Source organism: Lepidochelys kempii, chromosome 14 (assembly GCF_965140265.1).
Source record: "Lepidochelys kempii isolate rLepKem1 chromosome 14, rLepKem1.hap2, whole genome shotgun sequence".
NCBI lineage: Eukaryota > Metazoa > Chordata > Testudines > Cheloniidae > Lepidochelys > Lepidochelys kempii.
The window spans coordinates 37,830,003-37,842,729 of NC_133269.1; the positions used below are offsets into that span (position 1 = coordinate 37,830,003).

A 12,727-nucleotide genomic window follows, 5' to 3' on the forward strand; every position below is an offset into this window, starting at 1 on the left:
CAAAAAAAACCAATCAACCTCGCCCAGTAATAATAATGATAATAGTAACAACAAAATCTGAGCCGTTGCTGTTGTCTTTTCAGCTTGGTTTTTGCATCATTTAACAGCTTGCTCCTCTGAAGCTCACCGTGGTAATTTTGTTCAACTTCCCTTGCACGAGTGCTGTAGGGATGTTGCATGACATAAATTTCAATTTGATGAATTTCTCTCTCACACTGCAACTTGCTCAGAAACGGAAGCGGATGGCTTCCGAAACACAGAAAACTGCCTTTCCCCTTGGTGCTGAAGTGTTCATTTTTCTCTGTTTTGCTTTTCTTAGCAGAAGGTCCCAGAGGAGCCACCTGCTGTCACATTCAAGGTCATTTTCTGGCACTAGATTATCTGAAATACTTTCTGATACCCAGTCACATTTTTAACTCTTTCACCTCCCCCCTCCCCACCCCCCCACCCCCGCATGAACAATCGCAACCTACCCAAACACCACACAGTGAGATGGCCCATAGCCACTTATAGAGCCACGGTAACTTGAGATGTAAACACAGTGGTTAGAGGTCTATAAAATCATGAGTAGTGTGGAGAAAGTGACTAAGGAAAAGCTATTTACTTGTTCCCATAACACAAGAACTAGGGGCCACCAAAGGAAATTAATGGGCACCAGGTTTAAAACAAATAAAAGGAAGTTCTTCACACAGCGCACAGTCAACCTCTGGAACCCCTTCCCTGAGGAGGTTGTGAAGGCTAGGACTATAACAGGGTTTAAAAGAGAACTGGATAAATTCATGGAAGTTAAGTCCATTAATGCCTGTTAGCCAGGATGGGTAAGGAATGGTGTCCCTAGCCTCTGTTTGTCAGATGGTGGAGATGGATGGCGGGAGAGAGATCGCTTGATAATTGCCTGTTAGGTTCACTCCCTCTGGGGCACCTGGTGTTGGCCGTTGTCGGCAGACAGGATACTGGGCTGGATGGACCTTTGCTCTGACCCAGTCTGGCCGTTCTTATGTTCTTAGCCAAAGAATACACTTTGTGACTTGAAAGAAAACCACACCTATGTAGCTCAGCTCTGCCGGCATGGTACTATTTAAAAGGGAGTGCGCATTAGGATTTATGGCATTTAGAAGGCACCTTTAATACTTAACACCTCAGCGATTGTTGGGGCACTTTGGAGGCCCTTGTGGCTGCAAAACAATCAGCTGGTGGCTGCATTTGAGATACGCTGTTCTGGAGCCTAAACGAACAAGGCTTTCCCTTACCTCATTTCCCCAGTGTGTGGCTGAGACTCCTTCTCATGAGATCACTCCCTCTCAGCTGCAGAGAAAAGCTTGACAATGTGACCCTGAGTTTAAAGGTTCAAAAGCAGAAGGCACATACGAAGAATCCACAGTTTAAATGAGACACACTTATTGCTTGAGGGCCCCGCTGCCTGATTTTGAGATCCTGGCCAGGCTGACGAACGGGGACTTGGCTCGTTCAAGTAGGTGTGAGTTGGATCAGTGTCACGTCTAGGAGTCCCATTTCGAGCCCCCTTCCAATGCAGTCTCTTTTCCCATCATATACACCTCAGGTTTGCTACAGATCCACCGTCTTCCCATGTAGCACCGTGAGCTGCTGACCCCTTTCTCGTCGTTCAGATACGCGCAGTCACCTCCTCCTCTTATCTGAAACCTGCAACACAGAAGCCAGGGAGCTGCAGTCAGGCAGAGGCCGGGCATTTCACACCAGTCCCAGCCAGGGGAGCCGTTCTCCACAGCGCATGCCTGAGTGCGGAGCAGCTACTCTCCCAGCCCCTCAGGAGCAGAGCTCAGGACATGGAGTCTGTACCCCAGGAGAGGGCCACAGAGGCCCAAACTTGGGACAGTGTCTGGTGGCTATTCAGACCCAGTGAGGCTGGAAGCAGGTGGGATCCAAAGGTTGGGTCCAATACAGCAGAATGGGGACTGTCCATTGGGGAGCCCTGACCCAGCGCCATAAGAGCCTGACTTTTCAAAGTACTGAAGTAACCCAGACCAGGGAAGTGGGGGGTCTCCATCCCCCTCTAATGGCTGGCCTGCATAAGAGCTTTATCAATCGGGGGGGAAGGGGGTTCAGTTAAAGAAGTGGATTCTTTCACTACTATGGCAGAGGCTCATGCTTCTAGTGCTGAATTCCGGGGTTCAAACCCTGCTCCGGGCTCAAGCAGCGCTGGTTTTGTGATCACGCTTGGAGCCCACTGAAACCCATTGCGGGGTGTTGGCTGGGCAGCCATCACTACTGTACCCCGTTCCCGTGGGAGCCCCAGGCGTCCAGCTCCTGTGAACTGCAGGCTCCTTTAACGTCGGTGCCTTGCTGCGGATTCAGAGGCCTCACCAGCCAAGTCACTCAAACCTGCCGGCTGCAATCCCCAGCGGGACCTGCACCTGCCATGCAGCGCTCGGCATGCTGCCCTCTCTAGCGGCCACTGTTAACCTGAGCTCCCTGCTGCCTCCTTTCCCCGGGGGGGTCAGACACCCCAGGGACCTTGCTGAAGAGGGCTGGGGGAGAACAGCGAGTGTCCCAGCTGAAATCCCAGCGCGCTGCGAGGGCACCTCTGGCTACGGCGGGCTCTGTCTCCGGCCCAGCACCGTGCTGCGGGGAGGAGCCGAGAGTTCAGGGACACGCCGGCTCCCATCGGTCTCCGATACACGCAGGACGCGAACGGACCAGGGCCGTGTCTGGTGGCTTCACTAGCACTGAATGGTGGATCGACCTGAGCTCAAACCGCTCAGACACCAGAACCCCCAAGCCCAGGGAATTAGTCCAGAGGGTCGAGAGAGACTCACCGGTCCTTGAATTTGGTGCCGTTGGCCCATGTCCAGGGCTGACCCTGCTCCCTCCGGAGGCCGATCCAATGGTCATAGACACCCTTATGGCGCAGCAGGAACGCCTTAAAGAAAGCCGAGGGACAGCAGGTATCAGCCCCAGCTCCCATGCTCCCCCCACCGCCCCTCCAGGGCTCTGTGCTGCAGAGAATCCCAGTCACATATTGAAGGGCGCTCAGTTTATTTTCGGGGGGGGGGGGATTTTCCCCACCCTCTTGCAAAGCACAAGATCACCCGGGCAGTCTTAATGCTCCCACCGCACACAGCAGCCCGGCCCCGGTGCTCCCAGTCACCCGCACCCCAAGTCCCCCTGGGCTGGGGGCAGCTGCTGGGTCTGAGCTCTCTGCAGAGACATCTCTTCTCACAGAGCAGCCCCCGCTCACCCCAGCACGGCAGGAGGAGGGAGCAAGGCAAGCTGAAGTGGGAGCGGTCAATGTGAGAGGATCCCCTCCTCCCCCGCCTCCTCAGCTGGCTGCTCCTTTCCCATCCCCACAACAGGAGCACTGGCTGGGTTCTCAGTCCCACTCCAGCAGCCAGCAGGCCAGGAGATGCCTGAGCCAGCCCTGCCCTAGACAGAAGCTGTCTCCCTATTTGGGGAGGGGGGCAGCGGAGAATGGGCAATCCCTGTGATCACACACAGACAGTAGGGCCCTGGGCCCAGCCAGGGCTGGCGTTCAGCAGCTGGAAGTTCATTCACTCCGGCCTGCCAGCACGGGAGGGGGCAGAGCTGCTCCTCACCCCATGGGGCAGAGCCCAGGTCCTGCTGCAGCAGCCACCCCTGTGCCAAGATCAGTGTCTGGCAACTCGGGAGTCTCTCACCATTTCCTGCTCACTGTTGATCCCAGCCAGGGAGGCACCCGGGGCAGAGCAGCGGCTCCGGCTGTCGGTCCAGCTCCCTTCCCTCTCTGAGAAATAGTAGCATTTCCCTCGGTATCCCATCCAGCCGTCCGGGCACGAGGGGCTAGCAGGGGGGCACAGATCAGCTGATGAAAGCTGAGGGGTCAGCACTGAGAATGAGACAGTCACATGGAGGGTAAGAGTTGCATCGAGAATTGGGCATTTGACTGGTACAAAAATTGGTCAACTGACCAGTCAAATCTGTCAAAGAGTGGTCAGATATTTTAAAATACCAATTTATCAGAATTGGTTACATCCCGCCAGGAAGAAAAAAGAGCAAGACGTCATTGTCTCCAGTAGGTTTAGCTTTCAATAAATACGGATCTACCTAATTTTTTAAAAAATGTACTTCACTGAGTTATTTTAGCTCAGAAAAAAAAGGCAAAACAATGAAACCAAGTTCTGGAAAACACCAGTGAGGCTCCAAGACGCAATCTGAAAGGCAGGCTGCCTCCTACCCCCAGGGCTCTCGCTGGAGCATTTGACTGCGGCCAAACAGGCAGTCAATTGACCGGCTTGCCAAGCCTATTGGGACCCCCAGCTGGGGCTGGTCCATGGCAATCAGACGCAGGGGGACGGAGACTTTAGTCACAGTAAATTTGCCTGGCAAGGATTCCAGGGGCACTCCCAGCCTGGGAGGGACTGACACAGCTCAGAGCATTTCACCCCAGGCACAAGATCAACAGCTGGACGTTCAACCTAGCAACAAACAGCAGGTGAACAACTGAGAAGAACTTGGGAACTTTCACTCAGGGACATGAAAGCCACAAGGGGGCGCCAGAAACCACAGCCACGGGAAGTGACCTGTTGCACTGTGGGCCAGGAATGATGGAACTTAATTCACCTCCTACCTGCAGACTTTTCTCTCCCCAAACACAACAGCAAGAAAGGCACTTTCTGGAAGCCCTCACGGCAGTGTAACCCTTTCAGAGCCACGAAAGAGCAGCAGTGGGGTCACCCATAAGTGACACCAAAGAGGATTTGAAAGGCCTGTCTAGTTGAGAGGAGTCGGACTCAAACCCCTCCAGACATTTTTGAGCACATCACTTTTGTTTGCACCACAGTAACTCGGTAGCTGGTTTTTAAGCCTTCCCATGTGGCTGGTGCTCAGCGAGGAACAGACACTCTAAGTCGGGAAGAGTTAGGAAACGTGGCAGCGGTGATCAGAAAACGAGCATGTGTTCACTCACGCACAAGGCATGTCTGACCCTGTAGATTTCACTGTGCAGTGCACGGTAGCCCACACCCCTCCCCTACTGAACTGAGCGGAGAAGTCAGTGACTAACAGTTGATGGCGCAGGCTGTCTCCACCATCCATCTCCAGGTCAGATGCCACATGTTCTGCAGAGCTCCCTGCACCTGCAGGTGTGTAACCAACCCTAAGCTCACAGATTCCCACCTTCCACAGCGAGAGCCAATGCTGCCCATTGCAACAGCCTGCCATTACAGCAGGGAGCTGGGATTCAGGGCCCATCTGTATCAGAGCAATCTGCGCCAGTATAATCACAGTGACATCCGGGCAAACACCTCCTGGAGATGCGCTGGAGCAGTGCGGCTCGCTCTGGTAACTTCCTGCAGCGAACTGCACCAAGGCAAGCTCCTTTGTGCACCAGTGCGGTGCGTCTCCTTTAGCGGTTTGCACCAATTCAACTGCACGGATGTCATGACATCGGCACAGAGGATTCCTAATGCAGACGGAGCTGGATTCAATCCCCTCTGCCAGCTGCTAAACCCTCCTGGGGCCCAGTAATCGGATCCAGGGCAATAGAGAAATCCCACCCCCGACAGTCCCCAGCACGCCCTGCCCCAGACGACGGGGGGATACAGCAGGGTTCATGTTCACCGCAAACAGACACCCTCTGCACGAGCACACGCTGTCTGTGCAGCCCGGGGGAGTGAATGGTGCTAAGGGACCCTTCCTGGCCAAGCTCAGTGATTGGCGGGTTTCCACACTGCGCTGGTATAGGGGTCTAGACTGAGTTCTACAGCTCATTTCAGTAACACGGCAGCACCTGCCGCCCAGCCACAGGCGTGACCTGAAGCTCCAGGAAGGCCAGGCTGGTAACCTCAGAGCAACACAGGGAAGGCAAAGGGCTCAGGGATGCTCTGCACCCTGTCCCACTGGACACCCTGGTCAGGGACTGCTTCACGGCGCGTGGCAAAGGTGACTTGGGTCCAAAGTGCTCAGAGATGGGCTGTGGGGGCTAATGTCAGTCAGATCGTCCCGACACAGAGAGTGCCCAGGTGCAGGGGTCTGGGAGGGAGCAGGAGGAGGGTCATGGAGGAAGATCTCCCAGGAATCCTCTGTCCCAGGGGCAGAAGCCGGACAGGCCGGGAGGAGAGAGTGAGTGTGGTAGGTCACGGGGGAATGGGATGCGCGGAGATCGTAGCTGGAGGGGAAGGGAGCCGGGCGGAAGCTGGGAACTCACCTGCCAGAGCAATGATGGCAGCGATCAACGCAGACGATACAACTATCACTGCAACCACAACTCCACAGGTTGGACTTTTCTTGCAGTTCCAAGGAGGGTCTGAAACAGAAAGACCCGTCAGGCAGGGCTGCGAGGACACGTCTCACTGACAGCACCGGGGCTGGAGCTCCCCTGGAACATGCACCGTTCTTGTCTAGTTTTTGTAAAGCTCTCCAACACCACTTTCTACAAACCATTACACTCTGATCCCACTGAGGGTTTCCAAAAGTTAGTGCCTGTCTCACCCCCTGCAACCTGCAAGGTCTCGTGCCAGCAAAGGGAAGCTGCATTCAGATCTGGAGCTGCATTCGCATGTCCTGAGGGCTGTCCTGCACCATGGTCACCACGGGCAGGTAGGTCATCAACCTCCATCTCTGTCCCAGCTGCAGGATGGCCTGTGGTGCCTGCTCCCTCAGGCACCTGGAGATGCTGAAATAGGGGTGGGGTTGGCAGAGCAGGAGAACACCCCATGAGGTTAAGAAATGGCAGTGAGAGCCTTTTCCCTCCCTGGGAGATTATGGTGTCCCTCTATGGGGACTCCCTTCCTGGCAGATGCTAGTGAGCTATTGAAAAAGCTCAGCCTGTTTAGATTATAAAAAAGATCGGGAGGTGACATCATTGAAGTGTTGAAGTGACTTCACGGAGAGAAAACATTGGGTATTAAAGGGCTCATTAATCTATCAGAGAAAAGCATAACAAGACCCAGTGGCTGGAAACTCAAAAGAGACCAATTCGTATTCGAAAGAGGGCACACATATTCAACAGTGAGGATGAATCACCAAAGGAAGAAACTAGAAAGGGAAGTGGTGGGAATTCCCCACCTCTTGATGTCTTCTAATGAAGACTAGATGCCTTTCTGGAACGTGTGTAGTCAAAAACTAGCTCCTATGCTCTACAGAAAGCATGTGATATGCAGGGGGTGAGATGACATGCTCTAATTGTCTCTTCTGTCCATAAAGTCTGCTAATTTATGAAAAACTGAGCGTAGCATGGGGAGAAGCCTCTGATGTTTTACTGTGTTGGGCTTGAGCCCACAATGAACGCTCATTGCGTGGGGTGATCCAGGGGAAGCAGCTCAAACATCCAATGTGGCTGGACAGGGGCAGGACATCAGCACTGCAGGGGAGGGGTGGGTGTGGCAGTGACATCACAAAGGCCTTTGGCAGGACCTCAGCCTATTGGACAAAGGTGGTGGGGAGGCGATGATCTCACAGAGAGATCTTGACATCAGCCAGGCAGGACAGGGGTGCAGGACAGGGGCAACCTCGGAGATCCCTGTGGCTTTGCTTCAGCACGTCTCCTTCTCGAGGTCTCTCCTGGAGGACTGAGAGAGCATTCACTTGCACGTACGTGAGCGCAAGGAGGACCCTCTTCGGAGTTTTCTCCTTTTCTTTTAGTGGTTTTGCTTGAAAACAGACGTCCCTGTATAGAAGGTAAGAGCCTCGAAGAGGTTTGGAACCTGTTCAGTCTGATCCATCAGGTGCCGGCTGATTTTTAGCAATGGAAAACACTAGATTGTGGGGGCAGCATTTTATTTCCGACCTAGGACTTTGTCCCTTAGAATTACGGGGGACACTGGGGTTTCTCCTTTTTGTTTTCCCTTTTCCTGTCTCTCCCTCCTTTCTCGTCTTCTCTTGCATCTTTGTCCTTTTCCCCTGCTTTCCTTTCACCACCAGGACCTGTCTGTGCGTGTGGAGTTGGGGACGGAGGGGGCGAGGGGTTGCACTCCAACTCTCATTGCGGGAGGCCCTCCCAAAGACATGTGGCTGGAATAGTGCTCTAAGAGTGACTCCCTCCGGTGGTGACCTGGGACATCTGGTGAGAACTCTCAGCTTTCTGCTTCTCAGAGTCTCAATGCTGATTGGAGGAGCTTGGGGCTATTGTGAGGGAGGAGGCTCAGGTCCTTGTGACCCTCTTTTAAGACCAAGGAAATAGGCCGTAACCAAACATGTATTTGATTGCTCTTGCCGCTTTTCTCCATTCATTGTCTTTGAGTAATTCACGATTCTCTCTCTAATGGGCTAGTTCTTCTAAAATACTTACTAAAGAATTAGGTTTTAATAAAGCCAAATGCAACCCCATACCTCCAGTAACAAAGGAGTCAGGCGGCACCCTACAGAATTGGGGACAATCCGCTGGAAAGCAGTGACCCTGAAAAGGATTTTGGGGCCATAGTGGACAAGCTGTTCAACATGAACTGTCAATGTGAAACTGTGTTAAAAAAGGTTAAAGCCATTCTTGGCTGGATAGAGTAGTGAGGATGGAAAGGGAAGTGAAAGAGCATTGGTGAGACTGATGTTGGAATATTGAATCCAGTTCCTGTGTCCACATTTTGAATATTATGTTAAAACAATTGGAGAGGGTGCAGAAAAAATTCATAACTGAGTGATGGGGATGATGCCCTATAATGAGACATTGAAAAAGCTCAATCTGCTTAGTATATACAAGAGAAGAATGAGAAGTGAGTTGCTTGACTTCATGGAGAGAAAATATTGAGTATAAAAGGGCTCTTTTATGTCGCAGAGAAAGGCATGACAAGACCCCATGGATGGAAGCAGAAATCAGAAAAAGTATAATGACAATAAGACCCGGATTTGTAAGAGGGTGGTTCGTCATTGGCACAAATTACCAAGAGATATGATGGCTTCTCCATCTCTTGATCTGTTTAAATAAAGACTAGATGCCTTTCTGGAAAATGTTTGAGTAAAAGAAAAGCCCAGCTCTTCTGACATACAGGAGGCCTTAGGATACGCAGGGGATAAGATTAAATGCTCGAATGGTTCATAAAGTCGACTAACTTGTGAAAACCTAATTGCGGCCTGGGGAAGAACCTCTGTGTTCTACTGTGTAGTCGGTGTCACCCCACAAGGAAGAGTCATTGAGTGGGATGATCCAGGGGAAGCAGCTCAAACATCCAGTGTGGCTGGACAGGGGCAGGACATCAGCACTGCAGGGGAGGGGTGGGTGTGGCAGTGACATCACAAAGGCCTTTGGCAGGACCTCAGCCTATTGGACAAAGGTGGCGGAGAGGCGATGATCTCACAGAGAAATCTTGACATCAGCCAGGCAGGACAGGGGTGCAGGACAGGGGCAAGCTCGGAGATCCCTGTGGCTTTGCTTCAGCACGTCTCCTTCTCGAGGTCTCTCCTGGAGGACTGAGAGAGCATTCACTTTCACGTTCGTGAGCACAAGGAGGACCCTCTTCGGAGTTTTCTCCTTTTCTTTTAGTGGATTTGCTCGAAAACAGACGTCCCTGTATAGAAGGTAAGAGCCTCGGAGAGGTTTGGAACCTGTTCAGTCTGATCCATTAGGTGCCGGCTGATTTTTAGGAAAGGAAAACATTAGATTGTGGGGGCAGTATTTTATTTCTGACCTAGGGCTTTGTCCCTTAGAATTACTGGGGACATTGGGGTTTCTCCTTTTTGTTTTCCCTTTTCCTCTGTCCCTCCTACCTTTCTCTTCTTGCTTCCTTTGTCCTTTTCCTCTGCTCTCCTCCCACCACCAGGAGCTCTGTGTGTGGAGCGGGGTCCGGGGGGGTTGTGGGAGGCCCTCACAGAAAGGTGAGACTGGAATAGTGCTCTGAGAGTGATCCCCTCGGTGGTGACCAGGGCCATTCTTTGGGCTATTTGATGAGAACCCTTAGCCTCCCACCCCTCAAAGTCTCAACCTTGATCGGCTGAGGAGGGGGCTATTGACAGGGAGGAAACTCTGGTCTTTGTTGTTCTCTTTTATGGCCAAGAAATAAGTCACAACCAGTTATATGTCTGACCAATGTGGATGCTGCTCTCCATTCATTGTCTCGGAGCAGTTCATAATCCTCTCCAACATTCCAATTCTTCTGAAATATTTGCTGAATAATTATTAGGAACAATTGTTGGTCCGTAGCTCATTTGAGAGCAACTCTGCTACTGACTGGCTGCATCAGCTAAGACAAGTCCTTGCTCCTTTCTCAGCCTTCGTTTCTCCTTCTGTCAAGAACGAATAATCTTCTCCCACCTACCTCGCCATGGGTGGATGCTGGGGATCCACTGAAGCGTGTCACTCGGAGCAGTGCAGACTAGGAGGTGTCCTATCACACTGAGCCATATCCGATTATGACCTAATATTCGATTTGATTTGCATTTTATTCTTTTGAAATTGTGAAGAGCAGCAACTACTTAGCTCAGACTGAAGCATCTCATCTAATTTTCTAGATCATAGTGTCTCCCCTTTGTGTACGACGAGACAGTTGACTGCACTGTGATGGACAGGAGATGCTCTTGTTTTGCAAACAAATATTTTTGCAAAGAATTTTCATCCTATTTGTTACGATTTCAAGAAACAAAGTGGTTTTGTCTGAATGGATTTTCTGACAGAAAACGGTTTCCATGAAAATGTTCACACCTGATTTCCTGGGTTTTATCCCTGCCTCCGGGGGGTTGTTTGTTAGTTAGAACAGGAGTCAGGACTGTTGTCTTCTCTTTCTGGCTCCGTCACCGCTTTGCTGTGTGACACCGTGGGTAGGTCCAATGGGAACAGGGTCAATTCTCAAACTCCAGGCAGCAGGGATCCTGGGTGAGATAAGGGATGTTAAGGCCGTCTGCGAAGGAGAAAGTTATGTTTCCAGGTGTTGAATGTCAAGAATTCGAAACTTTGCTAAAATGGCTAGTCTCGAGAAACAAGAACTAGTTGGGGCCCAACTTGAACCATTGTCTTTTTTAAAGTCCATTCAGGGATGTGAGTCCCAGAGAGCCATAGAGAGGGGGAGCAACTTGCCCAAAGTCCCACAGATCAATAGGCAGCAATGGAAGCAGGAGTGACACTCCCTCTCAAAGGCAGGGGGACCAGACATTAGGGCCTGGTTGCAATTGCCAGCTGTGGGAGGGAGTTTGCAGCAGCGGTTAGTGAAGGTGTCCATCCATGGCTCTGACACTCAGTGTGACCCTGAGCTGGTAGCTGAGGCCCGTTTGCCGTCAGTAGGGTTGGGTTCCCATCGCTACAGCCCAGTGGGTTTGGGAGGCTCCAGGAAGGTGAGTAAAGTGCTGGGATGTCAGGATCCTGGAGGCGCTGTCACCTTCGCCCTAGGGCCGTGTTCTGCACCCCCCTGCTGCTGGCTGAGTTTCTCCGTCCCTCAGCAATAAGACAGACTCTTGTTTTCACAGCCAGTTGATCGCCCTCGTGTCATCACCCTGCCTGCTGGCTGGGCAGGGTAACTCCTGAGGTCACCACCCTCTCCAGCCTGCCTTGGGCTTGGAGAGTGAGGAGGAGGGCGAGGGACGTCTGCTGACCCTGAACATCCGCCATCCATTATCCCATCACTGAGAGCAAGTGAGTGGCATTCGAGTTCCTCGGTGGCTTCCCCTGTCTGTCTGGGGAGAGGCAGAAACGGGGAGAGACTATCTCCAAAGAGGGATTTCATATGCAAACAGCCCCCAAGAGCCCCTCCCTCTTAGGCCAGGCAGGGGCTTCTCCAGAGCCGTCTCCAGTGTGTTTGGAAAGGTTCCAGCAATGGGGCTCCCAGCCCTTCCCTTGTGGGACACTGTTCCCCAGGCTGAGAGTCTCGGAGCTGGGCCAGACCCTGTGAGCTGCTAAGCCTGGAAATCAATGGGGAACAAGGAGGGCCCTGGTCTTCCTGTGCCTAGTGTCTTTGTGACTTTGACGTGGGGAATGGTTTCCCAGGAGAAGTCCGGACTCCTGGCTTCTGTTCCTTCTCTAGCCTGGGCAGTAGAGTGGCCTGGGACGACAGGAGGGGGCTGCTTGTCCAGAGTAACCGATGGTCTTTGGGACTGACCCCATTGCTGGAAAAGGATGAGACTTCCTGGATATTGCAGCAGCAGGGATTACGAGGGGGAACGTTGGGAGCAGATCATGCAATGAACTCCTGCTTGTGTGTGTAGATGGCACTCCCTGCACTCCTGTAGGGGCAGAGGGGGCTGCTGTGGTTGGAGCAGGGAGGAGGAGGGACGGAAAAGGCCCATGAGTGAAAGGCTGCCTTGAGCCCAGACTCACACCTGCTCCCCGCTCGGTTCCAGGATGGCCAGGCTCCTGCGGATGTTGCAGAGGAAGGCTCTGCAGGTGGCCCCAGAGCCTGAGGGAAGCAGCTGCCATCTTCCCAAGGGGCAGAGCAAGCCCTGCGTCCCCGCTGGCGGGGAAGCAGGTCCCGTCCAGGCCAGACGGCGGAAGTGCCCGGCCTTCTGGAAAAGGACCCCGGCTCCCGGCGCAGGCGCCGAGCTGGGAGAGGCCCCGACCAGGCCCCAGTGGAGCTGGCTCAGGCTGCGGTTTTGCAGACAGGACCCAGCCCAGGAGGGGCGCCGGGCAGGGTGGCTCTGGGGCTGGTTGTGTGGGCAGCAGCGGCCCCAGGAGCCCAGCCCTCATTCCCATCAGGAGGCATCGCCCTGCCCGGTCTCTGAGGACCTTCCAGCCCCCGCCGGCCAGGAGGTGGAAGGTCCCTGTCCCAGCACCGGCAGCTCAGCCTGGGACAGCGGCAGCACCTGGGCCTCTGGCAGCAGCCAGGCCGATGGAGGCCACTGCTTTGTGCCAGGTGAGGAG

The 12,727-nt window shown here is 53.2% G+C and overlaps 1 protein-coding gene across 1 annotated transcript in view; it reads right to left on the bottom strand.

Annotated features, from left to right (window-relative positions):
- Nucleotides 1-1,438: 1,438 nt before the first annotated feature.
- Nucleotides 1,439-12,727, bottom strand: part of LOC140897507 (C-type lectin domain family 2 member D-like) — a 36,256-nt gene continuing 24,967 nt past the window's right edge. Inside the window, exons 2-5 of the mRNA XM_073310228.1 lie at nt 6,161-6,259; nt 3,654-3,841; nt 2,796-2,899; nt 1,439-1,662 (exon numbers count right to left, since the gene is read on the bottom strand). Of these exons, the coding sequence (XP_073166329.1) occupies nt 1,500-1,662; nt 2,796-2,899; nt 3,654-3,841; nt 6,161-6,259 (554 nt within the window). The 3' untranslated portion in view covers nt 1,439-1,499. The remainder of the gene's footprint in view (nt 1,663-2,795; nt 2,900-3,653; nt 3,842-6,160; nt 6,260-12,727) is intronic.